The sequence below is a fragment of the Corythoichthys intestinalis genome, chromosome 3, assembly GCF_030265065.1.
Source record: "Corythoichthys intestinalis isolate RoL2023-P3 chromosome 3, ASM3026506v1, whole genome shotgun sequence".
Taxonomy (NCBI): Eukaryota; Metazoa; Chordata; class Actinopteri; order Syngnathiformes; family Syngnathidae; genus Corythoichthys; species Corythoichthys intestinalis.
The window spans coordinates 22,142,916-22,168,753 of NC_080397.1; the positions used below are offsets into that span (position 1 = coordinate 22,142,916).

Consider the following 25,838-nt stretch of genomic DNA (forward strand, 5'->3'; position numbering starts at 1 on the left):
AGCTATTTTATTTTCACTGCTATCAGGGGCTATATGTATTAAATTCTTTGGTCTCGTTCCTATAGTACTCTGTTTTCCCCTGTTCACTATACGAGGCACGGACACAGTCTCTATCTTCTGTCCTGAATTTTGGATTTGTGACAGCTCGGAAAGAGGCGAGTGGTCACTACTAACAGAGTTGTGTTTTACACTACAACACTGCGCCCGGGCCCCCACTCTGAAGTGTCACTTTGGGAGACTTAGTTTGGCGGCCAAATTTCGAGTTAAGAGAGCAGCACCGTCCCAAGTCGGATGAATGCCGTCTCGGCGCATGAGCCCGGACTTGCCCCAAAACGCGTGCCAGTTATCAACAAAGACTATATCGTTTTCTGGGCACCATCTAGACAACCAGCGGTTAAATGATGAGAATCTAGAGTACATCTCATCATTGACCAAATTAGGCAGAGGACCAGAGAAAACTACGGTGTCCGCCATCGACTTAGCAAGTTTACACACCGAGGCTACGTTTAATTTAAGCACCTCAGACTGTCTCCGCCGGGCGTCGTTACCGCCTGCGTGAATCACGATACGGCGGAACCTCTTCCTACTCTGCTTTAAGAGCCTGAGGTTTCCTTCGATGTCACCGACTCTGGCCCCTGGGTAACACCTGACAGACACCACCGGGTGCTTCACGTCTCTAACTATGGAGCTTCCAATTACGAGAGTGTCTGGTTCAGCCGGTGTGTCGCTGAGGGGGGCAAACCTATTGCTGACGTGAAGCTGCTGGTGCACTAAGGTTGTGCGTTTACCACTGCGCTTCCCCCGTACAGTCACAAATCCGTCCTTAATTTCCCCCGGCTGCACGGGGCTCGCTGGGGGGCTAACTGCGCTAGCAATCCTACTACTGCAAGCACGACCTGCGGGCCCTGCCACTACCTGGCTATAGCTAGGACTAGCTTTCGTCTCTAGAGTGCAGAGCCGTGCTTCTAGCTCAGAAACCCTGGTCTCCAACCCTGAGACTAAGCTACACTTTACTTTTCAAACTAGTGTACCGTATACACAAAAAATATATAAAGAATGTAATATACATAAAATAAAATTCTCCTGTATCAAAGAAGCTGAACAAGACAGGTTTAAAAAAAAAAAAAAAAAAAAAAAAAAAAAAAAAAACTACTTCGCGGTTTTTCACTTATCACAGTGGGCTCTGGTCCCCATTAACCGCGAAAAACTAGGGATCACTGTAATGTCATTTATCTTTTGCTTTGATATTATTTTCTCCATTATTCTAAAAAAAATGTGCAATTTGCATACTTCAATACATTGAGTAACCATCTTTCACATGAAGATAATTTATACCAGATGTTGTCTGTCACTTTAAAAGAAACACGTTTAGGATAAGTGGTGGAACTCAGATATAGACTCCAATGATTATTATATCTTCCTTCCTTTCCTGATACTGACTGCTCAAGGCGACATACCACATCAATAAATATTCCATCAAGTATCTTACCGACATTCTGGATCTCATAATATTCTTTGAATAAATCACAAAAACCCACTTTAGGATAATAAATATTGGATCACCCAGCTGGCAGAATGCTTATTGCATCTGGGGAAGAGGGTGGAAGGGTCAACCTTTGAGTTTAGATTTTGGGATTCTCTCAAAAGGAAGAACATATTGTTAAACAGATACTATTGAGGAAAGTCCCTTTGTTTGTTTCCGCTCATTTTGAACTGTATACCAATCTATTGTGTGTCCAGTACAGGAAGAATATAGTACGTTGCATCATAGCTTCCTTCTTGAGCCTAACTGTATTGTATGATAACATAGTATAATATTAAATTACATCATTTAATCTAACATTGGCTTAATATGAGGTAACCTAGGGTTACATAACAAAGCAAACAGTAGCATCAAGTAATTTGGCATATTGTGATGTGAGCAGGGAAATATTGAAGCTATTCAGAGGGATTCCAGTTCAGCGTCACTGCAGATGCTTTGGCACTTTTATTGGATTTACTGTATGCAAAATTATTGTTTTCGTACATGACAGCGTAACTCACCGAAATGCAATAAGGAGAAAGAATTAGAATCACGTGACCTTCAACACCAGTTGCATAAGTAGCACACAAACATGTTGCAATTGGAAGACACTCTTCTTTGGGTGGTCAAATTAATCAGTGTTTTGCTTTCTGTGTGATATGATCCTCTTGTAAAAACACGGATTGAACTGTGGTAATGGTGTATCTCTGAGCTCTTGGTCAGCCAAGATGAAAGTCACTGTGTTCCTTTGCATATTTGCAACTTCCTCTTCATTTCCGTCTGAACAGTACATCCGTTTTGACCTACAAACCCTAAAGTTTGTTTTCAGGCAATTTTTCTTTTTCGTCTTTTTTTTTAATTTTTTTTTTTTACATGGATTATATTTCTTAATCACCTACAGTCATGTGCAAAAATTAGGACACCCCATGAAATATTCAGTTCTTTATTAAGAAATGTTCAATGTCTGATCTTGTTCTTCTTTATTTCTGGAAAAGAAAGTGATTTAATTGCAGGTAAACAACTAAAATTAACAATGTTTTACTCATTAAACCAAATATGTCAACAAAAATGCATATTCTTACTGAGGAAAAAGTTAGGACACCCTACCACCTAATGCATAGTGTTACACCCTTTGGTTTAAATAACGTCAGTGAGACGCTTTTTGTAGCCATCTACTAGTCTTTGACATCAGTCTGAAGAAAGTTTGTCCCACTCCTCAACGCAGAATACTGTCAGCTGTGAGATGTTTGAGGGGTTTCTTGCATGTACATCCCGTTTCAAGTCACCCCGCAGTATCTCAATGGGATTAAGATGTCGGCTTTGACTCAGCCATTCCAGGACTCTCAATTTCTTCCTTTTCAGCCAGTCATTGGTGGATTTACTGGTATGTTTTGGGTCATTGTCATGTTGCAGGGTACAGTTTTGCTTCAGCTTTCATTTTTTTCACAGATGATCTTACATGTTCCTCAAGTACCCTCTGATACACGATAGAATTCATGGTGGATTCTATGATGGTGAGCTGGCCAGGTCCTGCAGTAGCAAAGCATCCTCAAACGATGACACTTCCCCCTCCATGCTTCACAGTTGGTATGAGGTTCTTTCCCGGATTGCTGTATAGGGTTTACGCTAAACATGTCCTCTGTTTTGGTGTCCAAATAATTCAATTTTAGATTCATCTGTACACAGAACATTCTTCCAGAAGTCCTGGTCTTTGGCTACATTCACTCAGGCAAACTTCAGTCTGGCTTTCATGTTCTTCTTGGAGAGCAAAGGTTTCCTCCTTGCACACCTCCCATGAAGGTCAAACTTCTGAAGTCTCTTTCTCATTGCAGAGGTATGGACTTTCACACGAACAGTAGCAAGAGTCTGCTGTAGGTCCCGTGATGACATTTTAAGGGTTTTGGAGACTTCTATTAACGTCCTGTTGTCTGCTCTCAGGCTGAACTTGCTTGGACGGCCAGACCTGGGCATGTTGGCAGTTGTTTTGAATGTCCTCCTCTTGTAGACTATTTTCCTGACAGTGGAATGTAATTTTCTTTCTGAAGGCTTCAGACAGCTCCTTTGATATCACCATGGTGTTTTCTCTCATTTCAACAGTCAGGGGCACACCAAACGAAGCATGAGGTTCAAATAAGGCAAGCCTCCTTCAAAAAAACTGGGTAATGATGTTTTAATCATGTGCACCTGATGTGATACCCTGTGTATGATTTATCCATTTTAAGTGAGATTGAATGTGGGGGTGTCCTGATTTATTCCTTAACAGAAACTGCATTTATTTAAAATTACATTTTACAGAAAGTTAAAAAGAAAAATATTTTTTTCAGTCTTAATTGTTTAGTTGTATTACTTGAATCTCTCAAGATTGTTAAAATTGTCAATTATCAAAGGTGGAAAAGCGCTATATAAGTATAACACCATTTACCTTTACCACTGTTTTGATAAATGAATAACTATGAATGTTACAAGATTTCTAAAGAAAACACGTTAAGACAACAAAGCATTTTGTAACAAGGAATCATCAACATTAATGTAAAATCCTTTCATTTTCTTGTGCCTGAGTGGACAATGTTCAGCATCCCTACATTGCCTCATATGCAATTATTTTAAAATAAAATAATTACAAAAAAATAAAAAAATTAAATTAAATTAAAAAATATTTTTAAATGTTTCATGTGAAAGAAAAAAATTGTACTGTAAATTGAGGTTTTATGAAGACATGTTTGAGTGTAGAATGGATTATTACGTATGATTCCATCCATCCGTCCGTCCGTCCGTCCGTCCGTCCATCCATCCATATCTGTCATTTTTGTCTTTGCATTCCCATTATTTTATGAACAATGTCAAATATTCCCTCCCTCCCCGGGCTGGCTGGGTGGGGGCCGTGGCCCTGGGTTGGCGCCCGCGCGGTTTCTCCGCCCGTCTGCGTGGCTGTCGCGCGCCCGGTGGGGCTTGCGTGCTGCTGGATGTGGTAGGGCATGCTCGGGTTGGGGGTTCCGGTGCCGGGATTGGCGATGCGGCGGCGTAGGGTTGGTCGCCAACGGGCTTACACTCATAAGAGATTCACACGATTACTGGGTTCTAGATCACAGAACTGATTTGTGTACACTCTACCCCTTTCAATCACTTAGCTTATAGTCTTATAGACACCCCCACCCCCATTCTCCTCTTTCACTGGCCAATAGGCCCCCACATGGTGTAAACCGGAAATACATCTCGCTGACGATAGCACCAGCATATTAGTAACTAGTTTAGATGTTCAATGTATTTCTTGTTGTTGTTTGTGTATGTGTTTCTTTTCTTTCTTCTCTTGTATTTCTTTTCTTCTGTCCCCCCATAATCCCTTCCTGTTCGCTGCTTTGTCATAATAAAAAGGTATTTTGAATGATCACAATGGGAGTATGTCAGACTCTCAATGTGAAACATTAAAACTGTTCAGAATCCGGGCACTTAGACTTCCATTCTCTGTGTCAAACAGCTGAACAGGACAGGTTTAAAAAAAAAAAAAAAAAAAAAAAAGTCAAATATTTTTTTATAAGAGGGATATTTTAAAGATTGAAGCCATAAAAACATGACAATAATGTTTTATTATTTTATGCACCCTATTTTTAAGACAGAAAATTTTCAAAGTAAAGGCATACAGTTCTGAGATATAAAGTTGAACATTGTCATGATTAAAAGTTTTATATTTTCTAGATTTTTAAATTTGTAAATTACAATTGTAAGCTTGTTTTTGGCTATTTGCGCTACAATTGGCTGGCAACCACTTCAGAGTGTGTGAGTTGAAGTGGTACAGAAAATGACTGACTGAATGATTTAAAAATAGAAATACCTGAGTTTTAGTAGCTTTGAAAAAAAAATGTGTTTGACAATTAAGATAAATAACATAAGATGGTCATGTATGGTTGAGAAAACAAAAGAAATTTGTCAAAGAAAATGTCTAATTTATTTCGAATTGACTCAATAGTTTATCCCCAGTAGAAAAAAGGGTCCTACTATCACGGACCAAGCAAGAATCTTGGGTTGAACTCAGATGATGTGTAAGATATAAGCCCTTTGAATCTATGTTCAAACATGCTGCAGATAAACGTCTGGGTCTGAAGTATGAGAATCCACTGTTGCCTAATTGCTCCTCAGTGTCAATACGTTGGGATGTCCAGTTTATATTTTGTTAAGATTGCTGCCTGGAATTTTTTTTTCTTGAAAGACTTGTGGAACTCCCTTTCCTGTAACTTTATCACTGATAGGCCATTTGTAAACATAAGACAGGTCATCTAGGCGGTTATCAGTTTCTAACCTTTTAGATTTTCTCTTGTGTTGATGTATTTGTTCCTTTTCTTTATGTGTACATAGTCATCCAAATATTAGTCATTGTGATGCTTTTTTTTTTTTTTTTTTTTTTTTTTTTTCCTTACGCCATAGTGGCAGTGAATAATCACCTCCAATGAAAATAGAAAAATGCTTTGAAAAATGGATCCGAAATACGATCTAACCTGTAACGTTAAAGAAATATCCAGAAACACATAAAACCACCAGGTAAATTATTTGCAAACAGATGTCTCCCTCTGCTGCCAATAAAGAGAACTACATTAAAAAGCACAGGCCTAGCAAACACTTTTTTTTCTGCAATTGAACGCTCCAAGTATAATGGCAATATTTGTTTGGTCGTTAGCATTTTATAGAGTAAAATAAAAATGTTCATATACGTTACCTAAATTGCAAACTTTAAAAAAATGTCTCATTATGAAGGTGTCTCATTATTTTCCAGAGTTCCGTTGTAAACTTGGTCTGTGTTAAGTAGCTATTTAGTAGTATTGTCTAGTTTTGGATGTTTTTTTTTACCTCTTTTAATGGGTTGAGCTGTATTACATTTCATTTCTGACATTCACACATGTGGTATGTATTGAGCAATAACATAAGCAAAATATTTAAGCATAATTGAATTGCCATTCATAACTTTTTCTAATTCTCTCTTTAACTGATGGTTATCTTCTAGTTACTGTTAATTAACTGGTTGTGTGTTTTTTTTTTTTATTATTATTTTTTTTTTTACATCATGTTTAAAGTTAGGCATATTCAGTAACCTTATACAGTGGTATGAAAAAATATCTGAACCTTTTGGAATTTCTCACATTTATGCATAAAATCATCATCAATTGTGATCTGATCTTTGTCAAAATCACACAGATGTAGAAACGGTGTCTGCTTTAACTAAAACCATCCAAACATTTATAGGTTTTCATGTTTTAATAGCATGCAAACAATGGCAGAAAGGGGAAAAATAAGTAAGTGGACCCTCATCCTAAAGAGACTTAAGGAGCAATTAAAACCAATTTGCCACAAAATATTAAATGTGATGGTTCACTTACTTATTGTTCTCCCTTCTGTAATTGTTTGCATTCTATCCTCATCAAAATATGAAAACCCATAAATGTGTGGGTGGTTTTAGGGTGGTGTTTTCATCTGTGTGAGTTTGAAAACGATCAGATCACATTTTATGGTGTTTTTATGCAGAAATGTGAGAAATTCCAAACAGTTCAGATACTTTTTTATACCACTGTTGGCCTATTAATGTCACAGTCGTGATGTATGCATTGGCGGTCAGTCACTCATCTAATCACACTGACTGTACTAGTCGTGGTCAGAAACGCTCCAAATATATTAAGATAGGTTTATGATGCAAGAAGGTCAGAATACCAGACTATTAAACTATGAACATGCTTCTGTTGGGATTCTGCTGTTGCCATGTTCTCTCTTTACCTGTTCAACAGGTTGGGGTTAGGTTCATCATCATCAGACTGTCAACCCCGTTGCAATGTGTTCTGACTTAGAAAGAAATGTCACTGTGGATAGCAAAGTCATCAAAGATAACTACAACATAATACTAGTGTGTTTAATTTACAGTGCCTATCACCCCCTCGGATGTTTTCCCCTTTTATTGCATTCTTTAATCAATCATGGTCAAAACAATTTGGCATTTTCACCCAAAAATTTATTGAAAAAAACTTTGTAATATTAAATTGAAAAAAGATGTCTACAGAGTAATATCAATGAAATAAAAATATATAAATGTAAATAATTGTTTGCATAATTATTCACCCCCCTTCAAAGCAGTATTTCATTGATGCACCTATGGCAGCAATCACAGCAGTGAGTCTGAGTGGTTAAATCTCAATAGTCTTGTACATCGACCACTGCAATTTAGCTTCATTCGTCTTTGTAAAACTGCACAAGCTCTGTCAGGTTGCACGGATATCGGGCATGAACAGCCCTTCTCAAGTCCAGCCATAAACTCTCTGTAGGATTGAGGTTTGGACTTTGACTCAGCCACTCCAAAACATTTAACTGGTTCTTTTTTAACCATTCCTGTGTAGCTTTGCAGTATGCTTTGAATCATTGCCTTTCTGGAAAATAAATCTTCTCCCAAGCCGTGGTTCTCTTGCAGACTGAAGAAGATTGTACCCCAGGATTTCGGTGTATTTTCTGATATTCATTCTGCCGTCTATCTTTACAAGCCTTCCAGGTCCGGCTGCTGAGAAACATCCCTACAGAACGATGCAGCCACCATCAGTGTTGTGCATAAACGTGTTCAATGAACGATCGTTCATGGACACGTTCATATTTTGGGCGAGCGTCAATTGAATGTATTAAAGACAAGTTTCTGAGGTACTTCTGCTTTACTTCCTTATGTCTGCCCGCGACTTCCGTTTTCAGTTTTTTTACCATTGACTTCAATGGCGCTGGAGTGGCATCACTCACTAAAAACCTTGAAAAAACACGATTTGGAAATATTGCATCCTTCTGCCATCTCGACATGGTAAGACAACATAAAGAAGTGGCTGAGGGTGACCGCAAGTAGTATTATCGTATTTTTTTTACTCTACGGCAGTGGATGGAAACACCATCAGGAACCTGAAAAGCTCCTAGGCATTCCAGTACCTGCACAGCCACAAAGTTGGATGTGTCCTCATACACAAACACGGCTGTGTTATGGAAGGTATGTGCTCAAAAAATACGAAACCTAAAATCTGGCGCATTACACAACTTGTTGCCTTTGCTATTGATATTACGATGATGATTGTAATTATGAAGTTTAATAATTTTTACAACAACTACTGCTGCTGCTGCTAGCCTGTTGCTAATCAGTACGTGTTGGATGGCACCGCATAAATTCAAGTGTTACAAGTTTTTGTTCGTTTGTTTACAGGTGGAAAACACTGTTAGGCAAGGGAAGATAAGTTGATGTGCTTCACAGCAACACTTACTGTGCGTTGATGGACATATATCGAGACTTCGTCGTTTCACCCGGGGGTGAGAGTCGGACCATCCCTGGAATTACCGAGGACAGCAGGAGAAAGCCCGTCTGGAGGCCGTAATGCCAGGAGAAAGTTTGGCAAGGCTCCGGAGCGCTGCTTTCTGATATCACGTTCTCGTATGCTATTTTTCCCAATAATTTAATAAATTGTGATTTATTGACCTGTTTTGCACATCCACCGGTAATTTTGAATAAAAACAAGAAATGGAATCATGTTCTCCAAATGTTTTATTGCGATCAATATCTGCAATAAAAAAAAATTGACATACTATTTTTACAGTGATCACATTTTTATAGTTTTGCCATTCATAAATACACACTATTTTATTATGTTGTCCTCTTTAAATCAATCACCCTTTATGTAATTTTCCTTTTTTTGACACCAAAGGAGGTGCATGTTCCTTCCTTTGTCATATGACCTCATTAAGATGATCATTTTTGCATTTTTAATGAGGTCGCACTATGTGTTGTTATGGTGAGGGGTTTCCCCAAAGTCTGCCAAAACATTACAGGCAAAGAAGAACTAGTCAGACCTGTAGGTCACTCCTGTGCAGTCACAGGTCAGTTTAATCAAGTTTCACCACAACACGCAGGAATCGGTTTCAGGGTAGTACATAAATTAAAGATACCTACCAAAAAGAACAGCAGAGAGTCGAGGAGGAAACAAAAGATGTGGATGACGACGTGTCGGAGGATTGGCATCTAAAGCCCAAGAGGAAAAGTCAGAAGGTGAGTGAGGAGTTTTTAGAGCAGAGAGAGAAGAAGGAGGAGGGGGACTGTGATGAAGGTTTCAGCACTGAATAGCCAACTGCTGTAGGACGCGCAAAGAACAAAAGTTCAAGCCAACGCTTTAAAGAAGAGGAAAAACGAAGAAGTGTGCCTTTTTGACTTGGGCGACTAGTCGCAGAGCACAGACAATGAAGACGACAAATATGACTTTGAGGATGAAACAAGAGGGCGTCATCTTCCTAATGTGATTGTGACTGCTAAGAAAGCATCAGGTTAGGTATCAAAAGACAGGATGGGATCAAAGGATAAAAAATCCAAGAAGGACTCAGAGAAAGAGGAGGAACAAGCAGGAGGGGATGAGGAAGGGAAGAAGAAGAAAGACAAAAAGAAAAAAGGATCCGTAAACAGTAATGAAGATGCCAAGAAGACCAAAGGGAAGAAGAAGAAGGTGGAAAATTATGTGGAAATCTACGAGAGTGAGCTTCGCAATTATCAGGCAGAAATGGTGGAGAACTATGAAGATGAGTACCATAAAAAGAAAGGTAGGTTTGTGAATGCGAGCCCACTTTAGAAAAAGATACTGATTCCAAAACATTTTTAATAGATGTTATTGTTCCGGAGTATCAAAGGCATACTGCTAGTGCTTATTCTGTCCATGATGATTTCTATCAACGGCATGTTTTCTTCTACTTTAAGCAACCTGTTACACACAAATAGGGAGAGGTACTAAGGCTAAGGGAAGTGTTACTTAAAAATAATATTAATTAAGTAAATATAGTCATCCAAAAAAGTTACTCAAACACAGTACAAGTAAAAGAGTATTCAGTGAAAAGAATACATAACTAATGAGCAACTGCTTACAATTTCAGATTTTATTTTAAAGATGGTATATTTTTTCAGTACAATGTCACCTATATGAATCGTTGTTATTACTATATTGTACTATAACATTTTACATGACCATTCTAGGCAAAATATAATTACAAAAATAACTGAATTCCTCAGCTAAAAAATCTACAGAAATGAAACATCACCAGTCCAAAGATCATGAGTGCCCTCTAGTGGACAAAACATATTTCATATATTCTTAACTCCGGTTTTCCCTGATCCATTGGTGGCAAATAAAAACTGAAAAAGAGGTTGAAGTCCGCGCTTTCGAGTAAGAGGGTTGACAGCAGCGCTCTTAGAGAAATAGTTTATATCATATGGAACTGTAGTAAAGAAACAATGTGATGGAACAGGCCGGTGTGATCATAAGACTTCTGACTGCAATTTTGAGTGTGGTCATGTGACTGTATTGTAACATCTGATTGGTATATTGGAGTCAAGAGATTAATGTTGCAATGTCTCATTGGTGAAACTGGTAGAGTACGTAAGTAATATCTACTATGTAAAATAGAGAGCAAAATTGTAACGACTAGCGTAGCTGAGTCAGAGTGTTTCTTGTTCACAAATCTACTCTAGTATAAAGTATGGCGGGGTAAAACTACTCTTAGAAGTACATTTTTCGCAAAATGTTGCATCAAGTAAATATAACGGAGAAAATGTAACCCGTTGCTACCCACCTCTAGCAATAGACAACTTTTCCAAAAGTTTTTTTAAAAAGTTTTTTTTATGATAGTTAAACACTTTTTAAACACTTTTTTTCACTTAGTTTTCGAATTTCGATGGAAAATGCTAAAAATCAAGGTAACGCCTGAAACTACAAATTTGAAGTAGGGCTATCAAATGATTAAAACTTTTAATCGAGTTGATTACAGCTTAAAAATTGATTAATCGTAATTAATTGCAATTAATCGCAATTCAAACCATCTATAAAATATGCCATATTTTTCTGTAAATTATTGTTGGAATGGAAAGATAAGACACAAGATGGATATACACATTCAATATACGGTACATAAGGACTGTATTTGTTTATTATAACAATAAATCAACAAGATGGCATTAACATTATTAACATTCTGTTAAAGCGATCCATGGATAGAAAGACTTGTAGTTCTTAAAAGAAAAATATTAGTACAAGTTATAGAAATTCTATATTAAAACCCCTCTAAATGTTTTCGTTTTAATAAAATTTGTAAAATTTTCAATCAAAAAATAAACTAGTAGCCCGCCATTGTTGATGTCAATAATTACTTACACAATGCTCATGGGTGCTGAAGCCTATAAAATCAGTCGCACCCGGCAAAACCCCGTAAAACACAACAAGTGAGCGTTTCACTGTACTGTAATTTAAATCTGTCTGAGCGGGGAATCTGCGTTAATTGCGTCAAATATTTTAACATGATTAATTTAAAAAATTTATTAACGCCCGTTAACGCGATAATTTTGACAGCCCTAATTTGAAGTACACTGAAAATCAGTGAAGGAGTTCAAACTCAATTTTTTTAGTTAACCCGACTTGAGTTTAAGTACATATTTAATAAATTACGTCCGAACCAGGTCCACCATAGCAGTATACGGTGTACACAGTATAACGTATACTACTGCAATTTTCGCACTTTAAGGTGCACCTCACTATGAGCCCCTACCCACCAAATTTGACACGAATTTGTTCACAGATACAGTGGGGAGAACAAGTATTTGATACACTGCCAATGGGAAAACCCATTGACAGTGTATCAAATACTTGTTCTCCCCACTGTATGTCGCACTGGACTATAAGCCGCAGCTGTCCTCACTGTATTATGGGATTTTTGCACCAAAGATATTAACCGGTAACACTTTATTTGAGAGCAGCATCATATGACTGTCATAAGACCAAATGAACCACCATGAAGCTTTGAACTAATTGGCTGTGAAGCTTCATTGCTTCAAGAAGCTTCATTTGGCATCACTGTCAACTGACAGTCAACCTCCGCTGTCAACACTGTTGTCGTCCAACATGCCTCCTTGCATGCATTACTGTGCAACAGATGTGAATAACAATCAAAATTCATGTTCTGTGCTAATTATTTCTTCAATTACTTTACCAGTAGTTTCATTAATTGCTTGTTATGGTATTTAGTAACACTTTATTTGACCAGTAGCACCATAAGACTGTCAATAGACAATCATAATTATGACATGACACTGTCATGAGCATTAATGAATGCTTATTACAGATGTCATTTAGTGTCATCTGGCAAATGATCTCACTTTTGAATGGATCAAAAAGATCTGAGCTGGACATAAATGGAGTTAGTGACATAATTTGCCGGATGACACTTAATGACATCTGTCATAAGCATTCAGTAATGCCCATGTTAGTGTCATGTCATAACTATGACGGATTTATGACAATCTTATGACGCTGCGGTCAAATAAAGTGTTACCAATTAACCCAAATAAATCATCAAATGAGCCGCACTGGACTTTAAGCCGCAGGATTCAAAATGAAGGAGAAAAGTAGCGGCTTATAGTCCGAAAATTATGGTACAAATTTTAAGTACAGTGAGCATCAGTGAAATAGTTGAAAATCACTTTTTTAAGCTAACCCAACTTGAGTTTAAGTACATATTGATTAAATTATTTTTGAACAAGGTCCACAACAGCAGCAGCGCAATGCGCAGTGTACAGTGTACACAATATAACGTATGCTATATTTATATACTGTATATACGGTTTGTGTATATGTATGTGTGTGTATATATACATTTATATATATATACACACACACATACATACTGTACTTACATACATACATATACACAGATGTACGAAGAAATACTTGTGCGCTAACAATGGGCACTTCTTTTTGTGTGTGCTATGCAAATTTCGATTCAACCTCTTCAGTATACGAAGTGGTTACCGTCACAGGCGATGAGAGAGGAGCAGGCACAGATGCCAACGTGTTTGTCACTCTCTTTGGAGAATTCGGCATCACTCCGAAAGTCCATCTGGCCAGCAAGTGAGCTCCTCCATTAGGAGGATTTTGACTGATTTATGTTCTTACACAGTATATTTCATTTCAATTCAATTCAATTTTATTTGTATAGCCCTATATCATATGACCATATACAGTAATAACAAAGTCTGACAACAAATGAAAAATGTATACTGGTGTTAAACTGTATTCTATTTTACCCCAAACAGCACAGAGAAAAGGTATGTTTTCCTTGTAATGTAATATTGTAAATGATGTTAGTGTTGGTATGACCATCCCATGAGAAATCTTTCAAATTTTCAGGAGCCGCACAGCATTTGAGAGGGCCAAAACTGATGTGTTTAGAATAAGAACCCACAATGTTGGTCCCCTGAAGAAGATTCGGTAAATGAAGATGCAATTTTTGTCAGTGTCAAAAGACAAAATTTAGTTGCGTCATGTTTTGTTTCAGGATTGAGCATGATAACACGGGTATGAATGCCAGCTGGTTCTTGGACAGGGTGGTGGTGACAGATGTCATCAGGCCTCACCTGAGGTACTATTTTGCTTGTAACAACTGGCTCAGCAAAGTGGAAGGAGACCGCCTTTTTGTCCGTGACTTGTTGGGAACCGCGGACCCCATGGACATGCCCAAATGTATGAAACACTGACAACATACATACTTATACATACAACATACTTCAGATGAACTCATACATTTAAAATGCTTGGTTAATTTTACAGATAATAAGTATATGGTCAGTGTATTCACTGCAGATATAAAAGGTAGTGGAACAGATGCTGATGTTTTCATCAATATCTTTGGAGAGTTTGGAGATACAGGTAAGACGAATGCGTCAATGTGACCTTCTTTGTAGAAAATTTATTTTCATCGTGTTGTCTAGTAGATTCTGATGACGGAATATAGACGGTACTCGTCTATTTGTTCTTGAATACAAACTCTGAAATGGTAAATTAGGAATCCAGAGGGATCTAAAATGTTTTGTTCACCCGTTGCAGGGGAAAGGCTACTAAACACAGACAAAAACAACTTTGAAAAAGGCTCAGAGGACAAATTCACAGTTGAAGCGCCTAACTTGGGAAAAATGAGAAAGGTCACCATCGGCCATAATAACAAGGGCACTTCTGCCGGATGGTTTGCCGACAAGGTATTCTAAAGCATGCATATAAAACCTTCCATTTGTTTTGCAAAAAGTTTCTTTCTAAAGAAAAGTGGAAAACAAATAATTAAAAGGATTTTGAAAAATGGTGCACTTCATGCATTCGGAGTTGCCTTTGTAGAGGTACTTAAGATATGTGATCCTCTTATTTCGTCTCAGTCATCTCATTTGAGTCAGATATACAGTGAGATGAGCTCATAGCAGTTGCATACGCACACACATACACGCACACACACCCACGCACACACAAATGGGATGTTCATGATGTCATCCTAACCAACATGTAAAGGGAAACCCTTGCCCATTAAGGGATTAGCTTTCATCAAACGGACAGTTAAATTGGTGGATATGCAATGTTGAGCAAAGGCTGCATTTACACTCTTTCATAAAGTTAGGTTAATATTGGTTGCTCTACATTATTATCCACAAGTCCTATCGGTTTCGATTTTTTTATTTTATTTTTATGTTGACCAACCTAGAATGAATTGAGTTTCTTTTTTTTTTCTACCTGTGCTCTGAATGTTGCAACACAAGTGTATCAATGAGAAAAAAATGTGTGTTAATGGAAAATATGTTTCCATATTTGCAGATGTATGAGGAGAGCTTTTTTGTTTGTTTGTTTTACTCATGTAAGAGTAGCGTTACTTCAAAATAATATTACTCAAGTAAAAGTACTAAAAGTAAAAGTAGTGAAAAAGTTTTTAAAAAAGTATTCAGTAAAAAGTATTGAGTAACTGCTTGCAATGTCCGTTTTTTTATTTTTTTAAACAATGGTATATTCATGTTCATACTTTTTTTGGTCCAAATTATCTTCACCCCCCCCCCCCCCACCCCCATTCATTCTTATAATTCCCAAAAATATATGGCGGAAAACACTCAGGTGACTTGAAGTTCCGCTGTTAGACCCCCAATTTAGCCAACTTTCAAAATTGTCTGATATGCATGTGTGATACATCATTGGAAAGCTTAAAAATGTTCTGGGGGAAGAAAAATTTTGAACAGGAGGGCATTTAAATTTGTTTTTTTTTAAACAGCAAAACCCTATCTGGAGGTGAGAGCACGCGAGAGCAGAATTACAGACGCCATGACTTTAACGAGATATTATCGCGTACTTACCTTGTTTCGATCCAAAAACTCCACGTAGCATGTATCACTGAGTGTTAAGATACAGCTGGATTTTTGGGGGTTTTATGGGTGAAACATGGTAATATAACAAGGAGTGGTCGAGATTTTGTTTTTCACATATTTACCTTTTTAAACGTTTTTTTCCCAATTTTTATTTGTTTGAGGCGATTATTTATCATCTAACATATCGGGAAAAATGTGACAGAAACAAAAAAAAAATACAATGAAGCGATAGTTATGAGGTAAATATCAGTGACTTTTTTACAGACACCATTTTTTTCATTGTGATGTAAGTTGTGTAAAAGTTTAAAATATGTGAGTGAATAACTTTTCAAAGTTTTTTTTTTTTTTTTTTTTTTAATGAAATATTAGACATCCATTAAAGATTCTAAGCTAAAAATGACAGACATTTTGAATAATAAATATGATTATTACCTTCGTTTTATGGCTGGGTTAAGCAAAAAGCGGTTGCGTGACCTCTGTAAACGGGGGTTTTCAGGGTAAAATGGGCAAATTAAAAATAGTTCGGGGGCTTAATGCGCCATGAATCTGCTATGGTAGCATATAGACATATTGTTCTATCAAACACAACAGTTGTTTTGGCATAAAATACAGTTTCTTTTAAAGAGGAGTGCAAGAGCAGAAACTGTTTTTTCAGTCTTGTCTGTGTTTTCATCCATATATTTGCATGTAATATCTGATAAGTAGTATTACTTTGCTGTCATTTACACGGCCACGAAAATGCCTGCCCTTTTTTTTACTTTAATTACAAATTTAATGTCCATTACATGCATTTTTCTGATTTTCTATTTTTAGGTGATTGTCGATGATCTGGGGAACAAACTAGTCTATGAATTTCCTATCAATCGTTGGTTTGCCATCGATGAAGATGATGGCAAGATACAGAGAGACATTTTGGTGGGAGGAAGCCAACCCACAGGTTGGAGAAAAGGCTATTTGAAGTTTTTCATTGAATAAGAAACATTTTGCTACTTGACATAGACTTGTTCCTGCTTCATTTAGTAGTTATGTAATACTGTTGCCGTGAGTCCTGTGAATCATAGTGACACTCCATGCAGTCTCACATGTAACTATCGCTATCAGGGATTGTGTACAATGTCCAGATTGTAACTGGAAACATCCGTGGAGCTGGGACCAACTCCAAAATCCACATTGTAATGCACGGCAGCAAAGGCTCCAAGAACAGTGGGAAGGTCTGCAGATTCAGTTTCTTTTTTGTGATGCATTATCAAAGATGTTTTAGTGTCATCTCACTATTTACAGTATGTGGGTTTTGTAAAGGAATGCAAAGCACGATATCATGTTACTCCTTGTCAATTCAAGGTGTTTCTGGAAGGTGGCAAATTTGAACGCGGCCTAACCGATATCTTCAATGTGGAAATTGCCGCGCTTCTCAGCCCCCTCAGCAGGGTGACCATCGGACATGATAACGACGGGGTCAGCGCCGGGTGGTACTGTGAGAAGGCACGAAGCATCCACACAAAAGAAATAAAAATGCTAACAACCGCATTGTAGCCTTATGTTGCCTGTTTTGCAGGTAGTGGTGTACTGTCCATTCACGGGTATAGAGCAAACATTTCCATGCTCTAAATGGCTGGATGAGAAGGAAGGAGATGGACTGATTGAGCGAGAACTTTATGAGATGGTCTCTCTTAGGCACAGAAAGCAAAAAAGTATGTTGCTGATAATTTGGTGCAAAATAAGTTCAAACCAAACAATATTTAATGATGTGGTTGACCTACAGAGCATCCCTGGTCCTTGTGGATCTGGACGTCGGATATAGCCAACGCCGGAAGCGACGCAGATATTTATTTCCAGGTGTATGGAGTAAAGGGCAAGTCAGATGAGATCAAACTAGACAACAAGACTGACAATTTTGAGAGAGGGCAAGTGGACAGATTCATGGTAAGTGTCATAGTTTTCAGACTACCACTATGAATCGCACCGGACCAAAAAATGTACAATGAAAAGGGGAAGGGGGCATATAAAAGTTGCACTGGATTGTAAGGCACATTTTGGGGGGAATCATATTGAAAAGAAAGACCAAGAACAAATATTATATATATACGGTAATAATAATAATAATAACAATTACATTGAGAACAGACTAAATACGCTGCTGTTAAGGTAACTCATTAGCTGTCAGTGGGATAGATTGAGCTTAAACGTCACAACATAACTTGTTTACCAAACTTTCTATCTTACTCCTAACCACTACCAAATCCACTGCAGTGGTTCATAAGTTAAGTGAGTAAGTTCGGCCTATTTTCATTCACTGACTTGAGGCAAAGTGTTGCTTTGGACTGGTTTGCCCCCAATTTACAGGATTTATTTCATGTTTCTTTTAAATGCTAACCCTCTATATAATGGGAGGAGAATCTGGTTTGCTCAGTGGAAGGTTGACTCTCTTGTTATCAGGAAGTATAATAGACAAATTATATTAATATGTCAATAAAATGAGAATGTAGACATGAAAACAATAAAGGAACAGTATGAATATTAAAATCAACAGCAAAAGGCAATTTATTTGTTGTAAATTTGAAGAAATTTGAATGGGATTTCACTCAGATATTAGTTTGCCAGCTCAGCTATGTTGGTTTGGAATTTGGGAAAAAAAAAAAAAAAAAAAAAAACATTATTAAATTCCGAAGGGTTCGGTGAATGCACATGTTAAAACCTGTGGGGTTTGGTACCTTTAGCAAGGTTAAGAACCACTGAACCTCATCTTCACTATTACTTCTGAATTCAGCCAACTCTGGAAGTAGAAGACAATCCTCGAGCGCCCTTCTCACAGCTCACAATATATTGTATCGGTACACAGTATCCCCTCGATACACGCACCTGAGACACAGGCCCAGCCAAACAAGTGGCGGATGCTGGTCTTTCACTGAGGGGAAGCTCAAAGTATGTCCACTTGTGAGTGCTTTGTGACAGGGGAAGGGCTCAGCAGCACCCACTGCTCGGTAGGGAAAGAAATAAGAGTGCCAGAAGTCGAGTCTCCAAACACAAGCAACTATAGTAAAAATTAAAAAAATAAAAATTAGGGCTGTCAAACGATTAAAATTTTTAATCGAGTTAATTACAGCTTAAAAATTAATTAATCATAATTAATCGCAATTCAAACCATCTATAAAATATGCCATATTTTTCTGTAAATTATTGTTGGAATGGAAAGATAAGACACAAGATGGATATATACATTCAACATACGGTACATAAGTACTGTATTTGTTTATTATAACAATAAATCAACAAGATGGCATTAACATTAATAACATTCTGTTAAAGCAATCCATGGATAGAAAGACTTGTAGTTCTTAAAAGATAAATGTTAGTACAAGTTATAGAAATGATATATTAAAACCCCTCTTAATGTTTTCATTTTAATAAAATTTGTAAAATTTTCAATCAAAAAATAAACTAGTAGCCCGCCATTGTTGATGTCAATAATTACACAATGCTCATGGGTGCTTAAGCCCATGAAATCAGTCGCACCCAAGCGCCAGCAGACGGCGACAAAACTCCAAAAAACACAAGTAACAAGTTGGCATTGCACTGTGCTGTCATTTTAATCTGTTTGAGCGGGGCATGTGCGTTAATTGCGTCAAATATTTTAACGTGTTCAATTTAAAAAATTAATTACCGCCCGTTAACGCGATAATTTTGACAGCCCTAATGAAAATTTTTTAAAAATAGATATAGAAACTCAATTTTTCGAGAGTCGTTTGTAACAAACCAAGTGTCGCTCAGAACAACGGAATGAAAATGGCGTACGGCATGCAGGCTATTTTTAGACCGTGATGTCGCATCGTAAAGCGGAAGTAAAGCCGAAGTGGGACATTATAGACCCGCCCTCGCACAGACCCAACGTAATTAGTGCTACTTTTCTACGGCAATCTTTCAAAAACGAACATGTCGATCACGCATTGCTTTTTTGGAACTTGTAGAAATGACTAGACATTACGACACATGAAGGATGTTTTCTTCATACGTTTCCGGAAACCAAAAACTCGGGAGGATAAAATGTGAAGACCGAATCAACTTGCGCGGACTTTAACACCAGCTCGGCGAATTCATTCACGTTTCATATGCAGTAAACATTATGTTGGGTTGGCATGGTCTTTCAGAGGACAAAGAGGTAAGCCATTTTTATATTTTTAACTTATTTTTTTAGCGTAACGTTGTGCCGTACTGCTTCTGTCTGACAATGAATGACCTGAAAAGAATTACAATGGTATCTGACTGCCACTGTTACCGTTTCTGATATAAATATATATATATATATATATATATATATATATATATATATATACAGTGCCTTGCAAAAGTATTCGGCCCCCTTGAACCTTGCAACCTTTCGCCAAATTTCAGGCTTCAAACATAAAGATATATAATTTTAATTTTTTGTCAAGAATCAACAACAAGTGGGACACAATCGTGAAGTGGAACAAAATTTATTGGATAATTTAAACTTTTTTAACAAATAAAAAAATGAAAAGTGGGGCGTGCAATATTATTCGACCCCCTTGCGTTAATACTTTGTAGCGCCACCTTTTGCTCCAATTACAGCTGCAAGTCGCTTGGGGTATGTTTCTATCAGGTTTGCACATCGAGAGACTGACATTCTTGCCCATTCTTCCTTGCAAAACAGCTCGAGCTCAGTGAGGTTGGATGGAGAGTGTTTGTGAACAGCAGTCTTCAGCTCTTTCCACAGATTCTCGATTGGATTCAGGTCTGGACTTTGACTTGGCCATTCTAACACCTGGATACGTTTATTTTTGAACCATTCCATTGTAGATTTGGCTTTATGTTTTGGATCATTGTCCTGTTGGAAGATAAATCTCCGCCCCAGTCTCAGGTCTTGTGCAGATACCAACAGGTTTTCTTCCAGAATGTTCCTGTATTTGGCTGCATCCATCTTCCCGTCAATTTTAACCATCTTCCCTGTCCCTGCTGAAGAAAAGCAGGCCCAAACCATGATGCTGCCACCACCATGTTTGACAGTGGGGATGGTGTGTTCAGGGTGATGAGCTGTGTTGCTTTTACGCCAAACATATCGTTTTGCATTGTGGCCAAAAAGTTCAATTTTGGTTTCATCTGACCAGAGCACCTTCTTCCACATGTTTGGTGTGTCTCCCAGGTGGCTTGTGGCAAACTTTAAACGAGACTTTTTATGGATATCTTTGAGAAATGGCTTACTTCTTGCCACTCTTCCATAAAGGCCAGATTTGTGCAGTGTACGAATGATTGTTGTCCTATGGACAGACTCTCCCACCTCAGCTGTAGATCTCTGCAGTTCATCCAGAGTGATCATGGGCCTCTTGGCTGCATCTCTGATCAGTTTTCTCCTTGTTTGAGAAGAAAGTTTGGAAGGACGGCCGGGTCTTGGTAGATTTGCAGTGGTCTGATGCTCCTTCCATTTCAAGATGATGGCTTGCACAGTGCTCCTTGAGATGTTTAAAGCTTGGGAAATCTTTTTGTATCCAAATCCGGCTTTAAACTTCTCCACAACAGTATCTCGGACCTGCCTGGTGTGTTCCTTGGTTTTCATAATGCTCTCTGCACTTTAAACAGAACCCTGAGACTATCACAGAGCAGGTGCATTTATACGGAGACTTGATTACACACATTTGGATTCTATTTATCATCATCGGTCATTTAGGACAACATTGGATCATTCAGAGATCCTCACTGAACTTCTGGAGTGAGTTTGCTGCACTGAAAGTAAAGGGGCCAAATAATATTGCACGCCCCACTTTTCAGTTTTTTATTTGTTAAAAAAGTTTAAATTATCCAATAAATGTTGTTCCACTTCACGATTGTGTCCCACTTGTTGTTGATTCTTGACAAAAAAATTAAATTTCATATCTTTATGTTTGAAGCCTGAAATGTGGCGAAAGGTTGCAAGATTCAAGGGGGCCGAATACTTTTGCAAGGCACTGTATATATATATATATACATATATATACATATATATATATATATATATATATATATATATAAAACAACTTTAGTAAGGGGGAAGTGTAAATAAATTATGGGATCAAGATGTGTTATCAATGAAAAAATTAAAAGCGTTCATTGGCTGTCACTGGGTAGCATTTGCGATCGCTACACAAAGCTAACTAAATCACCCCCAGGAACGGTAAGAGACGTAGGACAACCAGAGGATATATAAGAAAGACAGGGCTGATGGTAAAGGATAGCTTGTTGAAACATGAGAATGTCATTGTCAGTCACGTCAATAAAAAAGCTAAAGCTATGCTTAGGTCGGCTCGTTTTTTTCGTCTTTTTCAGCCTTCAACAGTAAAGCCATCTCTTTAACTGAACATTTTTATGTTCTTCCACATCTTTGCCAGTCAATTTGGCACCAGGCACATCATTTTCGGAGAGAATTGGTAGGTTTAGCTCTGTAAACATCTCCTTCGTACACGATTTCCATTCATTTCCTATTAGGGACGAACGGTGGCTTGTCCCTACTTAGCAACAGTAGCTAATGTCATGAATATTAATGAGCGGAAGTGACGTGTTGCTTGCGGTACGCCATTGAAAAATGCCTCCCATGGATGTTAGTACGACAAGATCACTGATTCGCTTGTTTCGCTGTCAATCAAAAAGGGATTCAGCCTCAGACAGATCATCCAATCATCATGCAGAGAAGCGAGGGTCGAGGGCCAGGCGAGCCATGCCTACTGCCCATAGACCCCAAGAGAAACTCAGCGTCCAACTGGCGAGATAACCCAAGCCTTTAGCCAATGACTCGTCATGTTTTGCTCTGGTGGAACAATGCACTCTCAACTCTAGAGACACACCACCATCCACACTGTTTTAAAGGACTGTGAAGCTGCGCAAATGAATGAAAAGCAAGCAGCATCATAAACAGTGATAAGAAGCTAATTGCAACACAAGTGTATTAGTGAGAAAAAAAGAGTGTGTTGTAACCCATATTTAGTCAATGACATGTACCCACCACAGTATACATTTGATCACTTATTTTTTGACACTTTGAGGCCTTGCAGTTTTAGAACAATCGCCACTGAGCCAAACTATGAACAAAAGTGTGGTACAGTCAATCAACACCTATTGTTTTAGATAAAGTGCATGCCTGGTATAAATCAATAACGTTCTCTGGTACAGGTAGAGCTGCCGGATTTGGGGTGTTTGACCAAACTCCGAATCTGGCATCAGAAGAGAAATCCTTTTGCAGGATGGCATCTGAGTAAGGTGAGGACTTCCAAACAATGGATAATAAATATATCAATACAATGTAATAAGATATACAGTGGTACCTCGACATACGATGGCTTCAACACGCGATCTTTTCGACATCCGAGGTAAAATTGGACTCGCCATTTGTTTCTACATCCGACTATATGCTATATAAAATTGATTTAACAGAAAATAATTACAGTACATCCGAAACAAATGATTATAACAATATATTTGAGAGAAAAAGCATTTTATTTTGCCTCATTCAAATCTTAATATCTGAACATTTAAATATGTAAACTAAAGTACAATCGCATTCGTAAATGAATGGCTTCTGTTTTTTGAAATGTAAATAAACCAATCTATTGTGATAGAACAACAAAATTGCAATAACTGCATTAACCATCAAAGTGAAGTCTAACTGTAACTGTAGTCTTGAAACAAATCTGAATAAGGAAAACATTGCAATAAGATAATGCAAACTGGTTAGACTAAAAAGAGTAGCTGAGATCTGTCATGACAGAATATCGCTTCATTGCTATCTGGCGGCATCTAGCATCGTGAATGGTTAGAGTAGCTGAGATCTGTCATGACATCACTTCATTGATATCTGGCGCCATCTAGCGTCGTGAATGGGTATAATGTCTAGACCGCGAATATAGGACAACCCCCTCTTTTTCAGTGTTATTTCAATGCAAAAAACACCGTCTTATATTCGGGCCAATACAGTACGTATGACAGTGCCGCAGTTTCTTTGTTTTCCTGCAAGACGGATGCACGGCAGATTTTCTTGTGAGAGAAATCAACATGGGTTCCAAGAATGTGAGCGCAGGTGGTGAAAAAAAGGGAAAAGGTGAGGCTTACCATTGAAATGAAGATGGAAATGATAGAAAAATATGAGTGTGGTGTGCGCATCCGTGAACTGGCTCAACAATACGGCCGTAGAATGTCTACGATCTCAACAGTCCTCCGACGACCTCCATTCGCCAGTCTTTATAACATAAGGAGACAATTATCATTGTGTTAATCGCCAGCTTTGTCAGGTTTTTAATAATTTATTTCAGAACTTGTGCAATACAACATGCCTACTGTCCGCCGCAGCTGAACAAAGTGAAAGTAAAAAGTCCCTCTCTCACTCTGTCAAGTCAGCCACACAGTGTTTTGAGGTACTCATCGCAAAACACATTCGCCACATTAGAACCCGATTCGTTACATTATTACAGGCATTATTATTATTATATTACTATTATAATTTATATTTATAAATTATTTGCTTTGCTCTGTGTAATTGCTATTTGCAATAGTACCAGCAGCATTTATTACGGATTTAGTGTAAGTTTTCGGGCTGTGGAATGAATTGATGGAATTATAATGTATTCATATGGGAAAATCCTGCTCGACATATAATCATTTCAGTTTACAAACAAGGTCCTGAAACGAATTAACTTCGGATGTAGAGGTACCACTGTACAGGTAAATTTCTCGTCTCAAAATGTCTAGTTTGTTAACACATTTTAAATACTCAAATGCTGGTTTCTTCTAATTAGGCGACTCTGATGAAAACATTAACAAAGGAAAAATATAATTTTCCATGTGAGCGTTGGCTAGACACTAATGAAGATGATAATGAGGTTGTGAGGGAACTTCCAGCCACTGGGAGGCTAATTACTGACCCACTGCCTTGTAAGTATTCAGTAAATAACACATGATAAAACAACTTTTGTTCAACTTAAGGACTGATTATTGTTCTCTTCTGCAGTAATTAAGTACAGAGTGACCGTTTGCACCGGGAACATTGGAGGTAGTGGTACGGACGCGTCGGTTTTTCTCAATATGATCGGTGAGCGTGGTGACACGGGAGATCGAACGCTGGTCAACTGCAAAAATAACATCAACAAGTTTGAGAAGGGAAATGTGAGTACATTAGAGCAGGGCGGTAAACCGAAAATTTACCATTACCGAAATTCTTCACGATGACCGACGTAATTTTGACCATGTCGGTAAATTCGGTAATTTAATAAAAGAAGAAAATATAGTCTTTTCATCCCGCTTTGACTCTGTGTTGTTCGGCTATGTTCATTCCCCTTTAAGAAAGCAGACAGTGTGCTTACGTTTGGAGTCACATGGTTTTCAGGAAGCCAATCAAACAGAAGCCCGGTAGGCTAACGCTAGCTGCTAACGCTAGCAGCTAACGCTACAAGTAAACGGGATGAAGTCGGGCTTAAGTTAGCTTCGCCAAACTTTCACCCGACATTAAGTAAACTCTTGACGGGTTCCAGATAGGGATGGAAAAACCGAGGCTTTCTGAAACAATGAACCATTTTTAAGGCAATTGCCCTAAATTGAATCACTGTTTGACACACTGCAAGACCCCATCTACTGGATAAACAGTGCACGTTTCTTTTTAAAAGGAAAGTTGACAAATTGCCTCAGCATTACATATCTTCAACAGAATTAAGTGGATGTCGTCTATTTCAACCAGGAGATCGTGTCGTCATTAAGTGTGATTTACACAATTAAAGTTGACCTCTTTAAGCCTGTGTCATTGCTTTTGTCTGTGAAGATGTGTTCAAAGCAGTATTTGTAATACACGACAGTGCTAGTCTTGTAAGTGGCTCGTCCTAGATGGCAGGGAGTAACTATGTATTGTTTATTTTTTGTAAAAATTACAGTAGAGTAAGCACAGTGTTTGGGAACAGGAATATTATTTATTGCATACTGTAAGGATTTCCAAAATCATAAGATGTAAATAATTGAGCCGAATAAAAGAAAGGAAAGGTTTGTGAAACATTTTATTTTTTAATTAAGTATATTTTCTGGGGGGCGGGTGGATGTGTCGTATTTGTATCTATTCTAAATATCTAAACGTATGCCACTATCTAGTGTATAAAA

At 37.9% G+C, this 25,838-nt stretch overlaps 1 protein-coding gene across 1 annotated transcript in view; it reads left to right on the forward strand.

Annotated features, from left to right (window-relative positions):
* Nucleotides 1–9,309: 9,309 nt before the first annotated feature.
* loxhd1b (lipoxygenase homology PLAT domains 1b) overlaps nucleotides 9,310–25,838 on the forward strand; it is a 47,613-nt gene continuing 31,084 nt past the window's right edge. The window contains exons 1-14 of the mRNA XM_057831792.1: nucleotides 9,310–10,105; nucleotides 13,341–13,455; nucleotides 13,735–13,815; nucleotides 13,883–14,067; nucleotides 14,155–14,253; nucleotides 14,431–14,579; nucleotides 16,533–16,656; nucleotides 16,821–16,930; nucleotides 17,061–17,201; nucleotides 17,275–17,410; nucleotides 17,482–17,642; nucleotides 22,875–22,961; nucleotides 24,494–24,629; nucleotides 24,706–24,860. Of these exons, the coding sequence (XP_057687775.1) occupies nucleotides 9,856–10,105; nucleotides 13,341–13,455; nucleotides 13,735–13,815; nucleotides 13,883–14,067; nucleotides 14,155–14,253; nucleotides 14,431–14,579; nucleotides 16,533–16,656; nucleotides 16,821–16,930; nucleotides 17,061–17,201; nucleotides 17,275–17,410; nucleotides 17,482–17,642; nucleotides 22,875–22,961; nucleotides 24,494–24,629; nucleotides 24,706–24,860 (1,929 nt within the window). The 5' untranslated portion in view covers nucleotides 9,310–9,855. The remainder of the gene's footprint in view (nucleotides 10,106–13,340; nucleotides 13,456–13,734; nucleotides 13,816–13,882; nucleotides 14,068–14,154; nucleotides 14,254–14,430; nucleotides 14,580–16,532; nucleotides 16,657–16,820; nucleotides 16,931–17,060; nucleotides 17,202–17,274; nucleotides 17,411–17,481; nucleotides 17,643–22,874; nucleotides 22,962–24,493; nucleotides 24,630–24,705; nucleotides 24,861–25,838) is intronic.